Source organism: Chrysochloris asiatica, unplaced genomic scaffold (genome assembly GCF_000296735.1).
Source record: "Chrysochloris asiatica unplaced genomic scaffold, ChrAsi1.0 scaffold00361, whole genome shotgun sequence".
NCBI classification, from domain to species: domain Eukaryota; kingdom Metazoa; phylum Chordata; class Mammalia; order Afrosoricida; family Chrysochloridae; genus Chrysochloris; species Chrysochloris asiatica.
Window position 1 is genome coordinate 494,172 of NW_006408879.1, and position 26,841 is coordinate 521,012.

Below are 26,841 nucleotides of genomic sequence, written 5' to 3' on the forward strand. Positions count from 1 at the left end.
GAACAGCTGGTAGTTTCGAACTGCTGACCTTGTGGTCCACAGCCCGATTTGTATTTACTTGATGAATGGACAAAATGACTCACGGCACTAGTGCAATCTCCAGCCCCTTTTAGATCTATGGTTCACAAAGCCAGTCATTTGAAGACTTATAATTTTGCACTATTGAACAGCACCCCATTGTTAAGTGCCATCGAGTGGGTCCTGATTCCTAGCGACCCTGTATAGGGTCTCCAAGGAGTGGCTGGTGAGTTTGTACCACTGACCTTGTGTTTCAAACTAACCTTGTGGTCGAGTGCTTATCCTACAACACCACACTAGGACTCCCTAGGGCTGCTATATGAAAAAGAGTGCCCAAGTGAGTCACTTTGAAGAAGAGGAATTTATTGTCATGCATCTTTGTAGTTGGAATCTCCTAGGGGCTCTACGGGAAGAAGATGAGCTTGTCTGCTTTCTTAGCTATTTTCCACTTCAGAAGCCGTTCTAGTCTGTCCTCTAGAGTCACTATGAGTCAGACTGACTCGTAGGCTGTGGGGTTTTGCTTGTTTAGAGAGATTGTTTTGTTTCTTTGGAGGCTGCAAGTCTGAACCAGGGCATCAGCTCTTGGAGAGACTTTCCTTGTCACTAGGCAGGGGTGTTCCTGGTTTTCCTTCACCTGTGGAGGTATCTTCTGCCTGTGTATCTGTCTCTGCATCTGTTCTTCCCTCTTAAGACACCACTCAGAAAGGAATGTTGTTGTTGTTAACTGCGCTAGTTAGTTCCAATTCCTAACAACCCCATATAGGGCTTCCAAGGAGCAGCTGGTGGGTTTGAACTTCAGTTAGCAGTCCAGTGCTGATCCTTCAGCATCCCAAATAACACCCAGAAGAGGTTAGAATTCCCCTCATTAACACAACAAAGTCTCTGTTCCTAAATGAGGTCACATTTACAACTACAGGGATAAAATTTCAGCATACAAAGGTGAGTCCGAAATTATCCGCAATCCGGTTATATTAACATACCCATTAATCACAACATTGAGTGTGCACATGAAATGATTCTGTCAAATAGATGAGCGACTGTAGATTATGTGGCAAATCATTTACAAATCAGCCATGACTCTGCCTGTTAAATAATCTACAACAGACTTAAATTTCAAAAAGCTTGTGCAAGCTGGGTACCGACACAACTCTTGGAAGAGCATAAACAGAATCATTTGGACATCTGCAAACTAAATTTGGAAAAATACTCAAAAGAAGGTAAAAACTTCTTCAAAAAAAATCATTATTGATGATGAGACATGGATTCAAACTTGTGAATAAATGACCGAGTATGGAATGGAAACATCGTCAATCACCAACCAAGAAAAAAGTTCAAACATCAGCTAGAAAATTGATGTTTACAGTTTTCTGAGATTCTCCAGGTCCAGTATTGGAACACTATCAAGAAAAAGGTTTAACAATCAATAGTGCTCATTATGGTGTTGTTGTTATGTGCTGTGGAGTCAGTTCCGATTCATAGTGACCCTGTACAGAGTTTCTAAGGCTGTAAATCTTTACGGAAGCAGAAAACCTTGTCTTTCTCCCGCAGAACAGCTGGTAGTTTCAAACTGCCGACCATGAGATTGGCAGCTCGTTTCATAACCACCATGCTACCAGAGCTCCTTATAGTGAGATTAAATGCAGAGGACTTCTATCTAAGGTCATTGTGATCTTGAATGACAGTGCACATTGGCACACCTCTGCCCACACAGTTGACACTCTGCACAAACTTCATTTTGAGGTGTTAAAGCATCTTCCACATAGTCCTGATCTTGCTTTATTGAACTTTCATCTGTTTTGTCTCCTGAAAGCAGCCTTTCGAGAATGAATATTGACCCCTAATGAAGAAGTGAAGACAGCGGTACAATCGTAGCTCACAGCTAAGCCTAAAACGGGTTTTAATAAAGGAAATGAGAAAGCTTGTTGGACAAAGTGTATTGAAAAGCAAGGAGATAATGTTGAAAAGTGATATATTTGTCTTTTCTAAAAGTTGATTAAAATAATTTCTATAATTTATGACTCATCCTCATATATGGGGGGCATAATTCATCTATAACAGGACCTTCAAAAAGCAGAAATGTTGTTCTTACATGCCATCAAGTGAGTTCTGACTCATAGCAACACTGTGTAGGGTTTCCAAGGACCTAGTGGTCCAGTGCTTATCTTACAACACCACACAAGGACCCCAAAAAAGGGGAAAAAAAAAAGGATAGAGGGGAGAAAATACAGTTTCTCTCAGAGTAAACACAGCTTCTGGCAGTCTGAACACAGCTGTGTCTCTAGCGGGGTAGAACATGAGCCCCAGACATCGAGTACCCCCTCAGTGTTGCTTCACCATGAAAACAACATTCTCCATGAAACAGGTTGGGAGCAAGCACTGCTGGTGCAAGATGATGCAGCTGCCTCTCAGAAAACTCACACATTCCAATGAATTGCCAAAAATCTGAAAGTATGAGCAATAGCTACCATCGTTGTAACATGTGACCCCGATGCACCATTATTAAGCACATTATTTATATGTTTATTGTTACTAGAGAAAGATGAGGCTCTCTGCCCCATAAAAATGTACAGCCTCAGACAATATATACAGGGTGGCTATGATTCAGGAAGAATTCAATGGCGCCTAACAACAGTGTACATTATTAAACATATTATATGTTCATGTGTACATTATTAAACATATAGGAATATGTTTATACATTATTAAATATACATATTATATGCATGTATGCATACATGCATGTTGTTGCTGTTAGCAGCTGTCCAGTGGTTTCCAACCAATCGGGATCCTATGCATGACTGAACGAAACACTACCTGGTCCTGCACCATCCTCATAACTGCTATGTTTGAGCCCTTTGTTGCTGCCACTATGTTAATCCAGCTAATTGAGGGGATTTCATCTTTTCTGCTGACCCTTCACTGTACCAAGCAGGATATCCTTCTCCAGGGACTGATCCTTCCTGATAACATGTACAAAATAAGGGAAAGTCTCATCATCCTCACTTCTAAGGGAACTACTTCCAAGACAGAATTGTTTGCTCTTCTAGAAGTCGATGTTACTTTCAATAGTTTTTGCCAACAGCATAATTTATGTGCATGGATTCTTCTCCATTCTTCTTTATTCATTGTCCTACTCTCACATGCATATAATGCCATTGAAAATACTATGGCTTAGGTCAAGTATACCCTAGTCCTCAGGGTGAACATCTTTGCAATTTAATACATTAAAGAGGTCAGATTTGCCTAATGCAACACTTGGCTTGAATCCTTGACTGCTGTTTACATAAGCATTGATTGTGGATCCAAGCAAAATGAAATCATTGACAACTTCAATCTTTTTTCCATTTATTATGATGTTATTTATTGGTCCAGTTGTGAGAACTTTTGTTTTTATATTGAAGTCCAAGCCATACTAAAGGCTGTAGTCTTCATGAACAAGTGCTTCAAGTCCTCTTCAATTTCAGCAAGCAATGTTGCGTCATCTTCAAATTGTAGGTTGCTATTAGTCTTCCTCAAAACCAGATGCCAGGTTCCTCTTTACATAATCCATCTTCTAGGATTATTTACTCAGCCTAGAGATTGAATACAACTCCACACACACTTTTCCTGATTTTAAACCACTCAGTATCTCCTCTTCTGTTCAAACAGCTGCCTCTTGGTCTGTGTACAGGTTCTGTATGGGCACAGTTAAGTGGTCTGGAATCCCCCTTCTTTACGATGTTATTTATAATTTGTTATGATCCACACGGTCAAATGCCTTTACCTAGTCAATAAAGCGCAGTTAAATATTATTTTCTGATATTCTCTGCTTTCAATCAAGATCCATCTGACATCAGCACCAATATCCCTCATTCCATGTCCTCTTCTGAATTTGGCATCTCCCTGTTGATATAGTGCTACAACCATTTTTAAATTATCTTCTGTAAAGTATTATTTGCATGTGATATTAATGATATGGTTCACTATACATATGTATATATAAATACACATATGAGGGGCTTCCAAATTTCATGGTAAAATTTCAGTATCTTTTCATTCCATTTTTTCATGAAGTCCTTGAAGCCCTCTAGTATGTGGATATGTGGAGATATGCATCACTTAATACCCATGATATGTTCTGTGAAAATACAATGTCATGGGGTTGGGATGTTATGTGAACACCATATAATAGACTTAGCAACCAGGCAGGCCTAAACTGTGAACAACAGCACTGACTGGTTTCCTCTTCCAAATTGATGCTTCTCCTTTGCTTCTTGCTGTTGCTATCGCTAACACTGGTTTTGTTCCACTGGGAAGTCACAATGCACTTTACAATAATATTTCTACCATAAAGTGAAACAGAGATTTTACTGGTATACTCAACAGGCACATTATATGCAGGATTGGATGCCTATGAGTAGAAGCATACACTGCTGTAGAGTAAACTCTTTATTTCCAAGTCAGGGAAGTTCACATCATGACAGAACGTAATGGCAGGACATGCAGCAGAGTACATACATGAGCCAGTTCCACAGGTGTTTGCTATGATTATCAGTATGAACGGTACCATTGTACACCTCACACAGCATGACTTTGTATACATGAGATATGAAATACACATGTTGTGTACTAGAAGATGTTGATTATGGTTGCAGCCATGACATCCTGGTCTCCAGTTGGGATCTCTGGAATGTTGCTAAGACCCTATGGGAGCACAGGCATATATGCAGCCAGATGTTGCCTGAGTGGGTATTATGTGACCATGACTATAATGTCTTCTGTTTCCTCAGTAAGAAGTACATTTAGGGTTCCTCCAATAGTTACTCACAGCCCACGTACAATGACTTATCTTAGCATTTTGTCTCTAAACTTGTCAAGATTTTCTGGAGACCCAGGCTTTTGTTCCATATTTATATAACAATATCCATCCCGGTGTGTGTGTGTGTGGGGGGGGTGCTGGAGCATAAGCACTGGACTGTTAGCCAAAAGGTCAGTGGTTCAGACCCACTAGTCATTCCTTGGAAACTCCATACAGGGTCATTATGAGTCGGAACCAGCTGACTCAAAGGCACTTACCGACGGCCTTTCCTCTGTCTTATTGCTTCACCATCTGACTCAGTCTCACTTTCCTCCAGTCTTAGCCAAACATACTTGTTTTCTTCAATTTCTCTGCTTCTTTGTTTCTCTCTCTCAACCGATGCACTTTCTTCTTTCTTCTCTTCTCTTGTCCTATCTGTCTTTACTCTCCCTCTCTCTTTCTTTTTCTCTCTTCCCTCTTCCTGTCTCTTTCATGTTTTCCTATATTTGATTCCACCACAATATACATGAATCCTAAAAAATTCAGAGGACTGCTAAAGAAATATGAAAACTCCTGCATTGTGTTTCTTTTCTCCCACTGAGAAGTAGGATATTACTTTTGCATGCATCCTTATAAAATGTACACTTACTCAGCATACTCTTCACTCTCCTCTCCTGAAGCTGGAAGGGCTAAGGGTGAGGAGAAGCACAGCTTGCCTCTGTCTGAGAGAGGTGCTCCTCCCATTGTTCGGCTTCTGAGTCACTCCCAGGATTACTGCCAAGCCCACTGCAGGGTTCTGTTCCTTAGTCTCACAGTGAGAATGGAAGGAGGGTGAATGGCTCAAAGGTTGCATTAGCACAATGCTGAGACCTGGGTAAAGTGAACCTTCTCAAGACCATTAACCTGCCTTTTAGCCTGAATGGTAAAAAGAGAGAGCTGTAACCAAGCAACATACTTGTATAGACAACAGGAAACAAAATGTTCACTCCCCCATATCCAAATTTTTCCTCCTTTCCCCCCCCCCCCACTGCAGAAACCCTGCCAACGATTTTCAAAAAAGGGAGAGAGATCCATTTATCAAAAAGCTTTTTACAATTTATTTCCTGTTATTGATCTTTAAAGAATGAAAAAGAGGCTTGAGCTAGAGGCAGGGTGTTGGTGGTGGAAGAAGGACCATGTAAACAAATAAATAAATATTTACAGTCTTTAGCAAACAAATGACGTTTCATCCACTTTTACGTGAAACTTGGTTAATTAAAAAAAAAAAAACATAAATAATTTACAGAAAACTATGGTACACTCTAAGTATCAACAGTATCATCCTTTCACCGTTGTATTGTTGGACCCAAACCCAAAACTTGCACGTTCTTTAGGACTGTTACATTTAATGGGGTCCCCAGACCATTGTTGATCTTGGGAGTACAGTTACATAAAAATAGAAAAAGAGTTAGAAGTGTGGCAAAACAAAGCAAAAATGAAATCTTAAAGGAAACAATGGACGTAATTTTATCAAAATGAAATGAAATGTGTAGTTAAGAGAAACACTATAGATCTTCTAATTGACACAGAAGTGAGATCACTATGAGCAGTAATGAGAAAAACAGTCATCCCATATCAGACTGACAAGACAAACTTCTCTTCTTAAAGCCCTATTTGGAGTGGGGATAACTAATATTTCTTACAGAAAGATCATGCAAGATAAAGCAAAAAGGAAATCAATCTCGCGTCTATAATGGCTGACTGATTCACTGGTGGGTATGGTAAAAGTAAATGCTGCTATTTCTTCAGCATCGAAAGGTTTTAAAAGAACATCCTATATACAGCAGATAGATAACACCCAAACATTATATTAAAATTATTGACAGCAATATATATTAAGGTTCCATTTATAAATTCTTCATTATTACTTATTTATTCTATTACATTTACAGCATGCTTTATCATGGCACCATAATATTATTAAACCTTGTGTGTTGTCAAACATTCTTCTTGCTGTAACTGTATTTATATATTATTATATTCTTATTATAAATGTATTTCTAGAAATTATACTTCATATGTATTACTTGACATGTTTAAAATAAGTTACTGGTGAATGAAGTTGCATTCTGTCTTCAATCAATAAATAGTAACAAAACATTTATAACTGGAACCTTAAAGAAATATGTTAGCAAATTGGGTAAAACAACTTTCCCATCGTTTCCAAAGTTTAGAGTAGAAATGGTGTGCCAAAGTGCCTCTGCTTATATGTACACTGCTCTATCCTCTAGTACAAAGACTGAAAAGAAGGTCAAGCAAAAAATTCCATCAGCCAAAGTGCAAAAAGCAAACAGAACCTGACCAAGAATTCTCTCAAGGAGAGACTAGCAAAGGTGACCAGTTTAGACTAATGAACTTCACTTTGTTGAACTTGCACTTAAAGTAGATTTTCCAGTCCCAGGCTCTTGTCTGGAACACAGATTGATCCTTTTCCCAATGATAGTCCTTCCTGGATTACACAACATCTCATTCCATGGTACAAAAAAGAGGAGAATGGAGTGTATTTGTTTATTTTTGCAGGGATCTTTATGCACCATGTAGTTAATTGATATCTTACATCATTTGTGGTCAAGGTATAGTATAATATTACTATCTTCACACCTTCTCATTACTTAGGCATGAATTCCAACTTGCATTGATCCTGTTTTGTTGGTTTTATTAAGTGCTGTTGAGTCTGTTCCAACCCATAGGGACCCTGTATAGGGTTTCCAAGGAGTGGTTGGTGGGTTTAAACCACCGACCTTGTAGTTAGCAGTCCAGTGCTTATCCTACAACATCACATCAGGACTCCTGATCCTGTTTCATAACTGACCTAATAGAATTGGAGTGTTACTACAGACTAACTCTAGGAACCTTGGTGGTGCTGCAGGACTGCTAACCACAAGGTCAGCAGTTCAAACCCACCAGCAGAGATGAGGCTTTCTGCTCTCATAAAGACTTACAGTGATAGAAAACCTATACAGGATCATTATGAGTCAGAATGGACTCCATGGCAGTGAGTGGATAGAGCATCAATACCCAAAGAATACTGACAACTTTAAGCAATGAAAGTAGTTGAGCAATATTTTTCCTGCTTAATTTATGATAATGGCATATGCACAATATTCCCTTCAACTCCATATACACATAAATACAATAAGTAATTACATTTTATATGTAAACGTCATTCTTTTGAAACACACAAGAAAAAGCGATGCATGTCCTACTCAATTTTCACACTGCAAAGAGTCTCATATGTTATCCAAGTGTTTTCCTGTGGTGGGTTGGACGCTCGTCTTTGGGTTCCATTAACAATTATCCTCTGAAGGCACTTGGGCTTGGGGTTGGTGACAGAAGGTGAATAACCGTTACTCAGCGTTAGGGCAAGAAACAGAAGGAGCTGCTAACAGATAGAAACTGCAGGAACCAGGATGAACTGAGGTGCCTGAAGAACAGAATGTACAGTACACGGCCAGAAACGCAGCGACCCTTGATTAGGCATCTAAAAGGAACAAGAGAGACTGGGTTAGCATGACCCTGAGTTTTCTTTCCTTTTATCTATAGCCTAAAACACCTTTATTTTAATTTAGAAAATGACATCCAAGATACCTATGGATAGATGAATAAGTAGGTGTAGATGGATGGATGAGTGGCTGTCTGTGTGGATGGATGGATGGTCAACTGAACTGAGAAAACATACAATGTCTTGAAAGGCAACCTAACATCAGCAAAGTAAACTTCACCAGAAGCAAGAAGAAACGATTCTTGTCTTCCTTTCACCTCTTCGTCTGCATGCTTGTTAGCATGTGATTTCAGAGATCTACCTCTGAACTCTGCTAACCTCATCTGCAGAAAGGGATTGTTTTCATATCTACTTGAGGGCATGGCATTAGACCAACTGGGACCTCAAGTTCCCTTCCAGGTCTACAATAATATGACTCAAATATGCTCTAGAGAAATAACTAAAGGGAAACCCTTCCTTCTTCCTTTTGTCCTTCTATCCTTTCTCCCTCCTTCAATTTCTTTCTCACTTTCTATATCCCTCCCTTCTTTTCTTTTTCCTTTCCTCATTTTAAAACAAGCATAGTAATCTCCCCTTTAAGAGCCCAGCAGGTGAGGACATAGGAAGCTGTAGGATACAGTAAAATGGGGATTGGTGGTACCAGTGAATAATTAGGAAGTATTTGTCCTGCTAGGGAACTCAATCAATTTTAATGTGCAACCAAGCAAACAAAAAAACATGCTGGTCAAACAAAATATCTGCTGTGAATGGACCCTGGCTTGTCTTCCCCAGTTATAGTATTTGTGAAAGGAACAGTAAGCATGTGTTCTGACAGCTGCCACCCCCACCCCCATGGAGAGATGCTCACACCCACCTCGGCATTCATATCTGAGGTCCGAGAAATAGACCATCTCTTGAGAGAAGACAAACAGGCCCAGCCTTCCACCGGCATATGTGTGGTCATAGATCGGCCCGGAGTCAGCCATGACCTGCTTGCCTTCATGCACTAGCACTCTGAAAAAGGAAAGAAGGGGGAATGAGGAGATGCAGGAATTCTGTGAAGCAGATTCATCAGAGACCGGGAGATGGGTCGCGGTAAGAGCTATTAGCACAGAAGAGTCTGGGGTTTTAGCTCATGGACTCAGCACAAACTGGACAGGACGTGGTATACTTACTTTCTCGAGTTTCTCTTACAGCCACAGGCCAATGGTTACACAGCATGGACTCAACACTCTCTTCCTTCCTCCTAACTGACATCAATGCATAACCATCACCCTTGGAGTGTTTGAGCAAAAAGAGTCCACAGAGAGTTTGACAGAGAGAAGAGCTTCCTCAGTCTCTCCCAGGTGGAGCCGTATGTATCTTTTTAACCAGTTGGATGCCATTTTATCCACATGCAGTCACATTTTCAGGCCTTCATCTAGAATCACAGGCTCACCTGGGTTCCTTCCACTAGATTGCAAACTTTTGAGAGCAGGGGCAGGAGCTTTACACAACATGGCTAGGGTGAGGCTTGAACCACGTTCCCACGCACCACAGAGACTTCTGCAGGTGCTCTCCTGCTCTGTGCATCATGGCTCCCATGATGAAGCAATGAGAGAGTCAATGGAAGACTCTCCCAGGAACAAGTACATCCCTACACCACCTGACAACTCACCTGTGGAGACTGGTTTCTAACTACACCTATTCCCAGCATCTCTACAGAATTCAACCAAGTCTTGGTTCTTATTAATGAAGTCAAATTTTGCAAAAACACTTACGTTTAAATTTTCCACATTTCCTTTCAATCCAAAATTATTACAAATGCCATATAGCCAAGAGAACAAAAGTATGTGAGGCGGATAATTATGAAAGATGTATCCAAACATGTGTTTTAAGTTCAGCAAGTTTAAACATCAGAAATAAAAATGAATATGTCTTCCAAATACCGTGCATACTCATATTGCAAAGATGTAATCATTTTCATTGCACTGTCTTTTCATGCCCGGGGTAGTAATTGGGAGAGAGATGTTCATCGCTCTCCAGATTATTTTAGCAAGACAAGTCTTAAAGTCTCGTCTTAAATGTTCTTTTTAAAAATAAATAATATACAGTAGATTTGAGGCAGAAAAGAGAAGATACTTAAGCATGAAGAATTTGGGGAGGAACAAACACACTAGAATTTATGTTGATTAAGGCTATGGTGCTGTGGGTTAATGTGCCAGTCTGCAAAGCCATTTGAACTGCAAGGTCAGTGGTTCTATAGGTTAGAATACACCCAGAGGTACCTCACAAGAAAGTCTTTATTGATCTATTTTAAAAACCAGTCACCAAGTACATCCAAAAAAGAAGAAAAAAAAAACAGAGGAAATAGAAGCAATGCTGTTGAACAATGATGCATGGAGGGGATTGTAGTCATTGCAATGAAACAAAATATGATAGGATGACTGTAAAGCTGATGTTCTCCCATGTAAACTATCACTCAGTTCACAATGAAAAGTTAAAATAAATAAATAAAAATTTCAACAACAACAAAATTCAGTAACCAAAAACCCTATGGAGTGCAGTTGTGCTTTGCTCCCATGAGTCAGAGCTAATTAGATTAGCATTGTGTGTTTTTTCTCTACTTGTCTATTAATATTTTTGAGTGTCTATGAATATTTAAATGTGACATAAAATAGAAAGAAGTTCTTGAAATAAGAATCATTTGGTAGACATGTGGAAGGAACCAAAATACCCTCACCTTATGTAGCCTGTCTTGGGTCTGTGAATCAGATGCCATCTGTAGGCTGTGTAGTCTTTCCAGCCAATATTTTTGGGATCGTGCCATAATGTCCGCACCTGCAAAGGGACAACACATCACTATGAGAGCAGTTGGCACCCTGGGTTTCAACCACATTCCCTAACACCAACGAGGAAGTGTCATGTTCCCATGCAAACAAGGCCTCAGGATGCATTCCACGTGGCTACATTTCATACTACAAATCTCCTCCCAGGTGGCCTCCAAATCTGTTCTTAAGAACTTGCAGCTCAGAGTGAGCGAGCAGGCCCCAAGCTAGAGTCAAGACTTCACATCTGCATCTACTCCTTTCTCACTGAGGACCTTGGGCAAAATCTTCAGACTCTTTGAACTCCGGCTCTACCTGTCTCAAGAAGAGGGTATAAATGTGCCTAATTTGCAAGAAAGTGTCCAATTGTGTTCATAAAAGCAGCAGGGATGGATGGCACCATTCATAAAGTAGGCACTCAATGAAATATGATGGTGTTATCATGTTTGAGTCCATTGACTCCAATAATCATGAAGATGGTGCAGCATTTTGTTCGGTTCTATATAAGGTCACCATGAGTGGAGCCAACTCAACAACAACCAACAACAAAATGGTGGCTGCGATTTGGGTAAAAAGAGATAGAAACAGAAGTTGGGGTGTCTTTGGAATGGTTAAAGCATCATACACTGTGTTTCTGAAGTAGGGTGCAAGGAGCCATGTCTGCCCACTCTGTGTCCCTCACCTGTCCCTCTGTGTTCCCTGTGTGCCACAGCGCATTCCGCAGGTGCTCGCCAGTGCCAGTTGTGGAGTTGACCACTTTGAGGGACACTCCAGAGTAGCCATATGCCCGTGTGGGCTGGTCCTCCCAGTAGGTCTGAGTGACTTGTTTCCACATCACCACATAGAACCTGCTGCTTGACTGAAAGCCGAAGACAAAACCGGCGTAATCATCATCCCGGTCGGTATTGACATAAAATGTGCCACTGAAGTCGACAGACCCAAATTCATCGAAACCTGGACCCAAAAGAGAGGTATTCAGTCACAGAATGCAGTTAGAAATACCATTTAGGGAAATTCCCAATTGTCCCCGGAATTCCATGAATGCAAGTATGAAGAGGTCAGGATGGGCTCTTCTCTATCCAGCCCACTCTCTGTTTCTGTGAGTTTCATGAACTTTTCCTGAGTGATTTTAGTGTGTGTGTGTGTGTGTGTGTGTTTGGGGAGGTTTCCATTTATAGAGTTAGGAAGGATTCTTCTCTAGTACATAGTACTTATTTTATAGACTAAGTCCAAAAATTAACACTCTTGAGAGTTGCCATGGGTCAGAGTCAGTTTTGAAGAGGTACATTTATGCATCCCCATATTCTTCTACCAGTATTATTTATTTGGACAGTTCTACTAAGGAGCCCTGGTAGTGTAGTGGTTACGAATCGGGCTGCGAACCGGAAGGTGAGCAGTTCAAAACTACCAGCTGCTCCGCGGGAGAAAGATGAGGCGATCTGCTCCCGTAAAGATTTAGAGCCTCGGAAACCCTATTCAGGGTTGCTATGGGTCGAAACCGACTCGACAGCACTTAACAACAACAACAAACAAGCAATGAGTGGATGGAGGTTACCAGAAAGGCCACACCAAACCCATCCACCTGGTTTTAAAGAGAAGCCTGTGACCATCATCTATGCCTGGATCACAAAAATCCCACAAACAATATTTTTTGGAAGCTCACCTACAGCGATGCCAGGGTCAGAGTTTGCTGTCTGGACCAACTCCTTGCCTTGGTGACGGATCACCCAGTTGGGGTCTATTTGAGTGGTACCCTTGGGGTCCAGATGGACCATCTGGAAGTTCCTGAAGTCAGTCTCGCTGATGGCATTGTTCTCAGGACACACATCATCAATGTCCGGGATACTGTCATTGTCAAAGTCATCTTTACAGGCATCACCCCGCCCATCACCTATCCATAAAGAACAAACAGAAACAGGGAATCAGAGGGAGCTGTTTGTCACTGGCCTCCTATTTCTGAGAAAAGCTGACACATCGTGATGAATTCAGGTGAAATGCTTCGTGGTGTTTTATGGATTAAATCTTGATCTCTAAGTCTTTATATCGAATGTTCAGAGGACCCTTGACACTCCTTGAAATATTGTTCCTAAGATGTCGCTAAGGTAAACACTGCAGCTAAGGAGAAGTGGAGCCAAATCCCACCAGAGACCCTTCTCATTTTTTTGGATTCCACACCGGTGTGAGGGCTGTATGTCTGTCAGGTAATAAGAAGCTCAATGTCCAACTTCTTCACTCGGATTATTTCCTGATGTCTGTCAACACGTTTCTCTATCATCTCTGACCACAATCTGTTTGGTAGTAAATGTAGAATTGTTGTACTAGAAATGACTTTTCCTGAGGAGATACAGACTTCCATTTTATGGGAACTTCCTTTCAAATGTTTCAGGGAGGTGGTGGACAGAGGCTGAGAAAGTGGGAAGAAGTGGTCCATATACCACCCAGGTATATATGGGAAGAGGAACTAGGTCACCTCAGTAATGACCATCATCCCACAGGCTATGCCATGTCATTGTCTGAATCTCCCAGCATGTTCCTCAAACTACTCTTCAGTTCTTTTCAGTAGCATGCACTGCATACTGTGTGGCAGGGACAGAATCTGACATAAGGAAATCTTAAATATAGTGAAATGCTTCCATGTAGTGGGGGCAGGGGACAGGGTGCTTTTCTCTCCCATCCCAATACCTTCCTGGGTGAAAGTTCCTGTGTCTGCTCCACCTGGTGGCAAACCCATCACCCACCGCAATCCAAGCAGCTGTGTAAGCCTGAACCCATCTGTTCTTATTTCAACAAACAGCTCCACACTTCCTGTTAAATCCCAGGAGGAGTCTTCCAGGCTGTAGAACTTGGAGTTTTCCCACGTCTTTCATAAGCCCTTATCATAGGTCATTAAGGATCTGGGTCCTATGAGTCCACTAGAACTAAGGTCTTCTTGACATCTACAAATGGAAGCTAAACAACTCCAGACGGCTACAGAGCCCAGCTGTACCCTCACTTGTGATGTGGAGACAGTGGCTTCGAAGACTGTAGCATCCTGGTGTTCTTTGTCTCCCCAAACCCCTCTGCTGCTGGAGACAACTGATTTTTGTTAGTTGTGGATAATATCACTGTTTTCCCTATTCTGGTTTGTTTTGTCTCCAGTGATCTCACAGCTATAATCCACTGCATCACTGCTTCATGCTAGGTTGGTAATGGACATTTCTGCCTTAGAGATTGTCCAAAGTCTAAAGACTAGAATGAAAATGCTGACACTTTCCCTTCCCAGTATACACAAGCAGACCCCTGAGGCATCTCATCTGCTGAGTCAGACACAGAGAAAGAACCAGAAATGCACTGATTAGAGCAGACAGAAGAAAAGGAACTCTCCCAGTACCCGATGCCCAGGGACCTCCAGAATAAGTGCATCTCCTCACCAGCAGTTCCATGATGATCCCTGACCATGAGAGCTAGTCACAGGAAGGGTTCTACTGGACTCAAGGACTCAGAAACAATACCTACCATCTGAGTCCTCCTGGTCAGGGTTGGAGACAAGCCGACAGTTGTCCCTGTCATCAGGGATGCCGTCATTGTCATCATCTGAATCACAAGCATCTCCCTTGCCATCACTGTCATGGTCTGCCTGGTTGGCGTTAGAGATGTAGGGGCAATTGTCCTGGTTGTTCTGGTGGCCATCCTCATCAATGTCCTCATTGTTGTCACATTGGTCCCCAACAAGGTCATTGTCCACATCGGTCTGAAGAGACAGAGGAAAAGGACGGTAGTGATGAGCATGAGATGCTGGAGTGGGAATACTCCAGAATTAGAACTGAAAAGCAAACAGATAGGGTTCACGACCTTGTAAGGTAAGAGGCTGGGATTGTGGAGAAGATAGGGCCCTCCAAATCCCACACTATTGGTCATTAGAGCAGGGACTGGGATCTCGGAGTCTCCATTCTTCTACATGAGTCACTTTCCTATATCAGACTGTGTGTCTTCGCAAGAAGACACTGAATGCTACTGAATGAAAGTCCCTTTTCATGTCATCTGCTACAATACAGTCCAAGGCCTGTGTTAGTGCCTCTTCCAAAGGTAAACCTGGAAATATCACCAATCCCAACACTTGAGTCAGGGAATCAGAGAAAACGAGACAGCTACATCACCAACACTCTGGCCCCGGGCCATGAGATGCAACAGCCATGCTTGGCTGTGAGTTCAGTAAATGTTTCTGCTTAGAATCACTGACAACGCTATATGTCAAGATTCTACATAGCCAAAAGGAGATGATAAAGGCATAATGACATCAATTAAACCTAAATGCCAAACCTGCTACCGTCAAGTCTATTCTGACTTAGAAGAGAACTGTGCTCCTCAGGGCTTTCTTTGCTGTAATCTTTATGGAAGTAGATTTCCACACCTTTCTGCCAGGATGCCACTGGGAAGGTTCAAACCCCCAAGTTTAATATTAGTAGTTGTGCCAACTACATCCACGTCTATCCTTGTCTGTCCACATGTCTTCCCGCGTACATGCACCCCGCTGACAAGGATTTCAGACCCCTCCCAGCCACACTGACTTGTTGGTACATCCGGTTACCTGGTCAGGATTGTGCACGAGGGGACAGTTGTCACAGTGATCGCCTACCCCATCGCCATCAGTGTCTCTCTGGTCAGTGTTGTAGACATATGGGCAATTATCTCGCTCATTGAAGACATCTGTAGACATTCAAAGAAAGAGACACAAACATAGTGCATTGAGGAAAAATGAGGCGATTTTCATACCTCATTAAATAAGTTGTAGCCATACTTATTTACAACCCCAAATAATGGGTTGGTGGTTCAAACTCACCAGCCGCTCCTTGGAAACCCTATACAGGGTCACTATGAGTTGGAACCGACTTCATAGCACTTAAAAGCAATAACAGCAATAATGTAACAGATTAGATTAATAAGTGAACATACGTCACATTTTCCTTTCCAGTCCATTTCCTTAGTATAAAACAGAGTCAACTATTGGAGATTCCTGAGTAATGCTGCATTGGAGAAGTCATTAAACATGTAGGCAAGGTGTGACTCTCTGAGCTCGCTCTACCAGTTATTTCCCTCAAAGTGGAACCCAGAGATATAGGCTGCCTTGCTAGGGATGAATAGGTGCTGGTGGGGGTGTGCCATGGTCGGTTCCAACCCACAGCGACCCTGCATCAGGTTTCTGAGGCCATAAATCTTTTAGGAAGCGGAAAGCCTCATCTTTCTCCCACAGAATGACTAGTGGTTTCAAACTGCCGACCTTGACTTTAGCAGCCCGACTTGCAACCACTCCGCTACCAGAGCTCCTTAGGAATGGATTAGCCATCAGGTATGTTCCTTAAAACTACATTAGTGCAGGCTTGTAGCAAAACAACCGTGAAAAGACTTGATACCAGAGTCCCAATGTGGCACTGTAGGATAAGTATTGGACTGCTGCTACCCAATAGTTCAAACCCAACGGCTTCTCCTTGGAAATCACATACAGGGTCCTTATGAACCAGAACCAACTCGATGGCACTTAACTACAGCAAAAAAGATGGTATACCTATGTGAAGAAATCGCAAAGTAGATAATGGATTTGAGTAACAGTGGAGCTTGGAAGAAGCACACATCAGTAGTGATCCCTTCAGTGGCACACATGCAAAGGGGACAAGTGTCCAGAGGGAAGGGGCCTTCTTCCCAGTCAGGCAGAGTCTGAGCCAGGAGGAGGCAGTCAAGCAATAAGGGTCGAGGTCAAGAGAGGGCAAACAAGCCCACTGCTTTGACCTCATAGTGACCCTTTAGGACTGAGTAGACCCACTCCATAGTGTTTCTTAGACTTTGTGGGAACAGACAGCCTCATCTCTCTTCTGATATGCACCAGGCCTTTCTTCCTAGTCTGTCTTGGTCTGGAAGCCCCTCTGAAGAATTGCTGCAGCGCAGGAGCCTCTATGGAGAGACGGGTGCACTGACCAGAACCGAAGCTGGGTCTCCCACATGGAAGGTAAGAATTCTACCAATGTCTCATGCCATAGGTATAGCCTCCTCATAGGCAGTCCTGTGTCTGTGCTCTGTCTTGTGGGCCCACTTGGAAGGATGGAGGGAGGAGGAGTAGAACGCTGCATAGATCGTTTCATCTTGAGACTCTGGCTGGCACAGATAGTGATCTCACTTCACTGGTAACTGGAGCACTCATTGGGACCTTGGAAGAAAGGCCTGGTGATCTACTTGTGAAAAATCAGCCCTTGAAAATGCCATGGACAAGAGTTTATCTCTGACACAAGTTCTACTCTGAAGCAAGTGCCATGAAACAGAACCGACTCTAGGTATATCACAGTAGGATTGGCGTCGAGCTCAACCAATCAAGACAAGCAAAAACATGAAGGGTTCAAGCACTAATGAATGCAAGTCAGTGAGGCTAGGACTAACCATCCCCGTCGATGTCCACAGAGCAGGCATCTCCTTCACCATTGTTGTCTGTGTCAATCTGTGCCGGGTTGTGCACGTACGGGCAGTTGTCACAACGGTCCCCAACCTCATCCTTGTCATAGTCAAACTGGCGGGGGTTGAACAGAAGCTGACAATTGTCCTGGGGGGGCAGGGGAGTAGCAAGGACAGAATTTAAGGAATGGTACATGGGTATTTATTGAATTGCTTACATATTGCTCAGGGCTTATATCTTATTTTTTCAAAGTAAGTAACAATAACAAACATACGAAGCATGCACAAAGTCAGTGAACCCTAGTGAAACACTTACTTGATGCCACATCAGGTTGTACTCATAAATGCATTTGTTCCCTTTCAACATTTTGAGATTTTCTACTCCAAAACTGACAGACCATATACATCATGGTGCGAATAGACTTGTAAATATCAAATGAACAAATGAGCCAAGCAGTCAAGGAAAGTCAGAGGTGGGAAAGCTGTGAATTCAAATGCAGGCAGCTGCTTCTTGCTAGCACCATAGGATGTACTAATATGCGAAGGCATTAATGGTTTACAGCAATTTTCTCAGAAAACTGAGACACTTCTGGTGGTACTAGCCTTGCCCACTCCGGGCATCTCACGACAAAGAAAAGGTTAACGTGAACGATGTGATTGGAAATGTTTCTAGCCGAGTGAGTGTCCCAGGTGCCCCATGTGCTAGTTCACCGGCTGCACAGTAACTAGAGCTGTCTACGGGTGACCCTTGAGAAGCAGTGGTGTGGACATGGCCAGCCATCCCCTGACCACTCTGCTCCTGAGCCGAGTCAGCCTACCTTCTCATCGGTCACACCGTCATTGTCATCATCTTCATCACACGCATCTCCAATCCCGTCCTTGTCAAAATCTTCTTGCCCAGAATTAGGCAGATGGGGGCAGTTATCCTGCAATTAAGTAAATATAATTGTAACCCAATTGAAGAAGGTATACTAATTCTGACCCAAGCTGTGGTGTTTTCCATTGTCTCTTATGCAGCTGAAATCTGGACAATGGACAAAGGAAGAGAGAAGAATTAACGCATTTGGACTGCGGAACTACAAACAATATTGAATGTGGACTGACGAAAAATGAACAAATCAGTCTTAGAAGAAATGCAGCCAAGAATACTTCTTAGAAGTGAAAAAGATGACTTAGACTTTCACTTCCTTATTTTGGACACATAATCAGGAAAGATCAACTGCCAAGAAAGGACATCATGTTTGGGAAATAGACATCAAAAATGAGGAAAATATTTAATAAGATGGATTCACACAATAGCTGAAAATACGGTCTCAGGTATAGCAAGGGTCATGAAGAAGGGGCGGACTGGAGAGCACTTGGCTATATTGTACCTAGGATTGTCTTCAGTCCGAACCAACTAGACAGGAACTAGCACCAACAATATTGCACAAAACGTTCTGGAAGGCCTCTTTCTTTCAGTAAGATTAGGAAGATGAGACAATCAGCACAGCGCTGAAGAAGCTAACCTCAGACATGTCCTCAGACAGAAGCACATGAGTTTCCTTGGGGCATAGTCAAGAGCTAAATCTGTGTTCTAGAACAATCTGCTATTCTGTGTGTAGAATTTTAGGCAGGAAGTTCACTTAAAATTGGCTCATCATAATTCATATGCAGGAGTTCTGGTGTGGAACTGTGGGTTAACGCCCTAGACCACAAAATCAGCTTGAACCCCAAGGTAAGCTGATGTCAGGCTCACGTGTGGCTACTTGGAAACCCTATACAGGGTCACTGTGGGTCAGAACCAACTCGACGTCACTTACCAACAACAATAACAATTCATGTATGTGTGTACGTGTGTATATAAATCAAACCAGATACCATCAAGTCCATTCCAACTCATGGTGCCCCTGTGAGTTTCAGGGTGAGCACATGACTTTCTTTCCAAGTACTTCCCTAGACTTATGACTCTGATGGGGGAAGGGAAGGAGAATTGAGACAAAAGGAACTTGTGTCTGAGCTCTGGATGTCTGCAAAGTTGCCAAACAGTCTCAGCAACAAAAAGAGGTAAGGAGCCAGCCCTCAGGATGAAACCAGAGCAGAATATATAGTGCCCCTTTCCTTCCCACACCCCTCAACTCGTAAATCAGCAGCCAGAGCCTCCAACTGTGAACCTCATCACCCCAGACTTCAAAGGAGAGAGCCTTTCTTAGGAGTCCCTGGTCTGCTCTGAAACAAGACACAGAGCCTGGCATCCTCTCAGATCCCTGTCTTTGTAGTAAGTGAGTACTACATGTCAGATTAAAAACAAAGACAAAGAAGAAGTCATTTTGTTTTCAGTCCAATTACACTGAATTTGAATTACGGTGTTGGCAAAGAATACTGAATACACCACGGACTGCTCGAACAATGAACAAATCTATCTCAGAGTAAGTACAATCAGCATGCCCCTTAGAAGCAAGGATGTCAAGATTCAATCTCACTTACTTTGGACATGTTATCAGGAGGGACTAGTCCTTGGAGAAGGACATCATGCTTGGTAAAGTAGACGGTCAATGAAAAAAGAAAGACCATTAACAAGATGGACTGACACGGTGACAGCAGCAGTGGCCTCAAAGATAGCAGCAATTGTGAGGCTGACTCAGGACCGCCCACATGGGATGGTTATGAGTCAGAACCAACTCAATGGTCTCTAATAACAACAACACACCGTAAGACAGTAATCGTTGGAGAGAATGGAAATATCAGAAGTAGACAGTGAAGCATTTGCTTCAAAGACATGAATGTGGGTCCCACGGAAGTCCCAGGCGGTCCCTACACAGAGTCATGTAGACCACAGTCTTCTCAGAAACTCTACAGGTGGAGGCTGTCCCAAACCAGTGTTTCAATATTACTAAGAAAGAGAATTCAAAGGTCCTGGTGGAGGACAGTGACCCCTGTCTGGAAGGGTTCAGCCACTGTGCGGCAGGGTCAGTATTCAAACCTCAAAGAGGAGCAGCAGGGTCTCCTTCTAATGGTCTCACTTTTAAATCTATTTATCCTCTATCCATCCATCTTCTATCTACCCATCCATCTATCTTCCATTATCTGTCTCTATCTATCTATCTATCTATCTATCTATCTATCTATCTATCTATGGTGCTGTGGGTTAATGCACTGGACTGCAAAGTTGATTTGTTGATTTGAACCACAAGGTTGGCATTTCAAGCACACCAGTTGCTCCTTGGAAACCCTATGCAGGGTTGCTATGTTCGGAACCGACTCGATGGCACTTAACAACAACAATCTATCATCTACCTGTTTATGCCTCTATCTATCTATCTATCTATCTATCTATCTACCTACCTATCTATCTATATATCTATCATCTCTCTATCTACCTATCGTCAATCATCCATCTATTTTGTTTGATTGTTTCCCAGTACATATAAAAGTTGTGTTTACACTATGCTCTACTTAGTGGGTTATAATATTATGAAACAGTTTGAAATACTGTGAGAATTACCAAACTGTGAAACAGAGTCATGAAGTGCACACATACTGTTGGAAAACTGAGGCTGATAGGCTTACTTGACCCAGGGTTACCACAAACCTTCAATTTATAGAAAACATTTCTGTGAGGTACAATTAAAATGAAATACAATAAAATAAGGCATGCCTGTATACCCTTGACAGTTCCAAGGAAGCTCCTTTCACCCAGGAGACCGTGCTGTTTCCTTACCCTGTAGTGCACCAGGGTCTTTGTGAAGAAAAACAAATGACTAGTGACTATTGACTAGCTTGAACTATCTGGAGACACGTTAGCCTCCACACCTTCCACCCTACCTGGGGAGCCTCAGTTCTATCATCTTCTTGCCTCCTTCTCCTGATTTCTCGTCTCTCTTTCTACTCATTCAACAACTGTTCATCAAGCCCTGGTGTTTGCTCCCAGTTCCTAGAATGAACACTGTGTGGCTTTTCATACTGACCTAGGGATGCAAGCACATTGACAGAGAAAGAGCTTGACCTGGTAGCACACATTCACTAGGCAAGATGCCTGAGAGATCCTGGGAGGGGTTCCAACATCACTTACACCCCTCACCTCCCTTCATCCCACCAGGACAGGCAAGTACGTGTACACTCGGGGATCTGTTGTCATCGCTAAGAGGAATTTGTGAGGAATGCAGAGTGCACCAAGGAAAAGTTAGAAGTCTCTCACTGTATGGGTAACATTTCAAATCTGCCATGAATGACCATTTCTGACTTGACTGGAGCCAGGGTAGTTTAAGCATTTGAGCTGTGGCGGTATACACAGTTAATACAGTCAACTGCTCAATGAGAGACTGGAGGGTCAAGGCATCCAGAGGCACCTTGCAAGAAAGTCCTGGTGCTCTACTTCTGAAAAATCAGCCATTGAAAAGCCTGTGGGACCCAGCTTCACTCTGACACATGGAGTCACCATAAATGCTCTGTCCCAGTGCCTCCCAACCCCATCCTGCCCATCTACCTTGATGCAGTGGTAGGTGGCATTGGTGGCGCAGACCAGGTTCTTGTTGGGCCAGCCATCCAGGTCTGAGTCCTCCCCGCAGATGAGGCCATCCCCAGCGTAGCCCGTCTGACATTCACACTTGTACATGGGGTCACTGAAGTGGCCAAGGTAGATGCACTCGGCATTCTTGTGACAATGATGGGTCTTGTCTTTGCATGGGTTCTCAGGTTCACACACCTACAAGGGACATGCTGTGTGAGGCCTGGGGGCACCCATCTGGAATGCGTGCTTTTTCCAGAGGTGGCTGAGTGGTCTTCAGTTATCTCACTGGGCAATAGAGATAATATGTCCCAGTCAATAGATGGCTTAGCAGTGATATTACTGATATTTAAGAAAGTAGCTTGACCCTGACCCTCATGTGTTCACGGCACACAGCTCAGATCTAGTTCATGACACCGATTGGACTGCTCTGAGACCACTCTCTCTTAGCTTCTGGAAAGTAAATGCTTCCTCCCCTCCCCTCCCCTCTCCCATCAACACTGAAGGTACGCCTCAGTCTTCTCTATCCTCACCCTCCTTCTTTTTGAACTATTGCCAACAAAGAAAGCAGAGGAGGAGACAGAGGAAACTGGGAAGGAGAGCGTGAAGGAGAACAAGGGAATAGAAGAGAAGAAGGAGAGGGAAGAAGGAGAGGGAAAGAAGGAGGAGGGAAAAGAGTGGGAAGAAGGAAGAAAAGGCAGAAGAAGAGAGAAGGACAGCAAAAGGAAGAAAGGAAGGAGGAGGAGAAATAAGAGTGGAATACAGAAAAGGAAGCAAGGGAGGAGGTGGAGGAAAAGAAGAGGGAGGAGAGAAGGAATGGAGATGAGGAGGAAGAAGAATGAGGCGGTAGAGGAGTAGATGAAACCTGGGGAGGTGGAAAAGAAGAGACAAAGATAAAGGAGGAGGAGGGGAAGAAGGAGAAAAGGGACCTTCAACATCAAACAGGAAGCCCACAGCACTCACTTGCTTCTCAGTCTTGGCTGCTTCCAGACCGACCCCAAAAGGTTGGCTTCCCTTATAGCGAGGAGGGCAAGGTAAACAGTGGAAGCCAGGGTTGGTGTTCACACAACGATGCGCCTTGTTTGCGGTGAAGCAGACATCAGTGACCACGGCACACTGCAGGGGACAAGGAGATGGTGGGTGGTGGGCCTCCAAGCCCACATAAAGCCCACACCCACAGTGGGCCAGGAGGGAGACCACACCTCATCTAAGTCCTCGCAGTGGGTGCCATTGCCCAGGAAGCCAGGTGGACAGGACCCGCAGGACCAGGATCCATCCGGAAAGCTGTTGCATTCTGCTCCCGGGAAGCAGGGATTAGACAGACACCCATCTGTGGGGGAAGCAAGGCACACGCTCAACATCACTTCCTTCTAACCAAACAAGGAGTGACTCAGAAAAGTCACAATGCTGCAGATTGGGAGAAGTACTTCATTTTCATACAGCCAAATGCCTTGCAGTAGTTATCGTGAAAGTGCACTAGGGAAGAATTCTCTGACGTCATAACACGAGGTCATCACCAAAAGCAATCATCTTTAAATTGATAAGGTCAAGAGGTAAAAGTTGCGATTACCACAGAATGTGCAAGTTGAGGCCCCTGGTCTACACACGATCCAAGATTATAGTCACAATTTGTGTTTCCTGTGGCTAGTGCAGGCACACATGATGAGAGTGAAGGCTGCAGGTCATAGACCCCCTCATCTCACTGGGCTATTCATGTGAAGAACATTGACGCAGAAACGCTTTCTAACACTTACAGTCACCACAATAAAAATGTGATGAAATATGTTAATAATGCAGGTGATTTTTTAAAAAATAGTCTTTGCATGGTGAGAACAGAGTCTTTTCCATTTCCATTCTGGTTTTGAGCTATTGTCCATAATTGTTTGCACTTACAGCCAGACTGAAAACCCAATGATTATTCAGAGGACATTGAGTAGATGACCCTGGCCTAATGGTCAGACCAAAGCCCATCTTACATAAAAGAGGTCCAAGAGCAAGTCCCGGCCACCATCAACACATCCCATTCACAACCAATGGGCCCAGCCCATCACTCACACACCCTGATACATCCAGCCATCCTCTAAAGCATTCTGTCCCACCACTGACATGCCCAGCCTACACCACAACACACTCTGTCCACCACTGAAGAATCCCTCCCACCCATGGACACACTTTTCCACTATTAGCACACCTTATCCACCACCCTATCTGCCTCTGATATCCATCCACCCACTGAGATGCGGCCTGTCCAACTCTGATGTACCCTGTCTATGCCCCAGCATGCCCTGCCCACCCACCAACAGGGCAGCTCCTCCGGTTGCACATGTGCTGTTCCTTCGTGTCACCCACGCAGGCCTTTCCTCCGTGCTGTGGCTCAGGGCTGTTGCAGACCCGGGTACGCTCTCGGATACCACCGGCACACGTGACAGTGCAGGCTGACCACGGGGACCAGGGGCTCCACCGGCCATCAACTGCAGGAACACACACAAGACAGTACAGAGAAGGTCATGGGTGCAGGAAAACCCACTTGAGGAAGGTACACTAAGGGATGGCAGCCTCCACGTACTGCTCGCTCTACTTGATTTATTCCAATCTGAGCCCCTGGGTGTGGCTGCTCCCCATGCACCTTGGGAGAAAGGTGTGATGATCTACTTCTGAGAAATACTCCATCGACTACCCCATGGAGCATCGATCTCCATCAGTCAGTCTCCAACTGTTTATACACTTGACTGGTAGGGGTAAGATTGGAGGTTCAAGTCTACCCAGGCACCTTGGGAGAAACGTGTGATGATCTACTTTTAAAAAAGCCAGTCATTGAATGCCTCATGGTGCATAGTTCTTCTCCAACACATATGGGATCAGAGTCGCCTCGTGGTTCTTTCTCCCTCGCTTATGCCCTGTGCTGGTAGCTGCATTAACAGTTGTATTCTTTGGATCTCAACAGTCCCTCAACTTGACCTTCCCCTCAGGACTTCACCTTCTTTTATGCCTTTTACACTATTAGGATTGCATTGCCCATGGAGCTAGCCCAGCCCGAACAGATGTCCCCCCAGAAAGCACCATCTCCTGAACCTCCATCACTCATGGAGGAGATTTGGACTCATAGGATCTGGGAATGTTACAGACATGGACAACTCAGAGGACCTTCGTTTTATACCTGGGAAGAAAAACCACACAGATTTTTCTATACAGAAGCAGAGAGCTATGAACCAAGGACTGAAAACCACTGGCATACGTCTGCAATGTAGACATGGTCTTAATTTCTGAAACTTTATCTCAACTGGAAGTGTTATAAATCGTTCTCGGTCATGGAAGTCAACCCCCTGCCCCCTACAGTCAGCTTCATCCCAAATGCTAAGTGTCATCAAGAAGCCATGGTGGTTAACTTCAGGGTTGGAGGTTCAAACCCAGCAGCCACTCCACAGGAGAAAGAAGAGGTTGTCTGTCTGTCTGCTCCCGTGAAGAGTTACAGACTGGCAAGCCCCATGGCACAGTGCTCTGCTGCTCTACAGAGTGGCTGAGTCGGAACCACCGTGGTGGCGGTAGGGTTGGGTTCCTTCTGTTCCACTGTAATGAACTCGGCTTCCTTAAGGAAGGTCTTTGGTTTGTTGGTTTTTAGCATCCACGTTTTCTGTAAAATCTGACTCTGGCTTGGCCCAGATGCTGAGCTGAAATGATAGTTTTAGTAGGCCCTTCTTCGTGGACTTTCTACTGTCAGCCCATTCCAGAGTGGCCACCCTCAAGGTCTCCACACTTTGGCCTGACTGTCCTCCCACACAGACTATGAAACTTGGACGGCTCAGAGCTGTCAAATCAAGGTCTCACTGAGCCCAGCAGTAGCCATCCTGATGGTTTTGCCTCCAAACCTGCCCCAAGGAGATTGCGTAGTGCACGTCACTTTCCTCTGGAATTATGCTGGCTATCCTCGGACAAGCAGATGCTGGCCTGGGCTGACCACAGGTTGTCCAACACCTACTACACCTCTGCTGTTCACCTATTCTCCTGTGGCACGTGCCCCAGTAAATGCAACTATATGACCCACACACTTACTGGGACAGGGGACACCCTGGCAGCTCTTGGTCTCACGGCCACTTCCCTTGCAGTTCTTGCCGCCCATCTGAGGGACCGGAGAGTTGCAGAGCCGGATGCGTGTGATGTTACCGACTCCACAGGTGGTGGAACAGGAGGACCAAGGGGACCAGTGGCTCCAGCCTCCATCTTGCCGAACTACACATTGGGTACACAACACACAGAGGTCACTGCACAGAGGAGCCCCCAGGGGTGGAACCCATCTTCCTGACCACTAATTGATGTTTCACAGCTGGGGAGGAAAACCATGGGCATCTTTGTCAAAGGCCAGGGAGTACAGGGGATTTACCAGGCGAGAATCTCTTAACAAGAAAATAACTGAGGACACAATTCTACCCTTACTGAGTCAGGAGCCTCTAGGAATGACCTCCTTCACTCAGCATCGGGGCCGAGGAACAAGAGTGACCAGGAATGGGGTCTAACCCCATGGTCACGTCCCTGATGGGGAGTGCTTCCTACACTGTGATCATTTCCCTGACAGGGAGTGCTCTCTACACTGTGATCATCACCTGATGGGGAGTGCTCCCTACACTGTGATCATCACCTGATGGGGAGTGCTCCCCACACTGTGGTCGTCTCCCTGACGGGGAGTGCTCCCTACACTGTGGTCATCACCTGACGAGGAGTGCTCCCTACACTGTGGTCATCTCCCTGACGGGGAGTGCGCTCTACACTGTGGTCATCTCCCTGATAGGGAGTGCGCCCTACACTGTGGTCATCTCCCTGA

The 26,841-nt window shown here is 44.0% G+C and overlaps 1 protein-coding gene across 1 annotated transcript in view; it reads right to left on the minus strand.

The window, feature by feature from the left end:
* Positions 1 to 6,112: 6,112 nt before the first annotated feature.
* THBS2 (thrombospondin 2) overlaps positions 6,113 to 26,841 on the minus strand; it is a 39,022-nt gene continuing 18,293 nt past the window's right edge. The window contains exons 8-21 of the mRNA XM_006876182.1: positions 26,076 to 26,252; positions 24,323 to 24,496; positions 23,228 to 23,355; positions 22,989 to 23,141; positions 22,005 to 22,223; positions 18,358 to 18,465; positions 17,528 to 17,687; positions 15,690 to 15,808; positions 14,618 to 14,852; positions 12,786 to 13,013; positions 11,805 to 12,076; positions 11,038 to 11,135; positions 9,190 to 9,329; positions 6,113 to 6,207 (exon numbers count right to left, since the gene is read on the minus strand). Coding sequence (XP_006876244.1) covers positions 6,113 to 6,207; positions 9,190 to 9,329; positions 11,038 to 11,135; positions 11,805 to 12,076; positions 12,786 to 13,013; positions 14,618 to 14,852; positions 15,690 to 15,808; positions 17,528 to 17,687; positions 18,358 to 18,465; positions 22,005 to 22,223; positions 22,989 to 23,141; positions 23,228 to 23,355; positions 24,323 to 24,496; positions 26,076 to 26,252 — 2,306 coding nt within the window. The remainder of the gene's footprint in view (positions 6,208 to 9,189; positions 9,330 to 11,037; positions 11,136 to 11,804; positions 12,077 to 12,785; positions 13,014 to 14,617; positions 14,853 to 15,689; positions 15,809 to 17,527; positions 17,688 to 18,357; positions 18,466 to 22,004; positions 22,224 to 22,988; positions 23,142 to 23,227; positions 23,356 to 24,322; positions 24,497 to 26,075; positions 26,253 to 26,841) is intronic.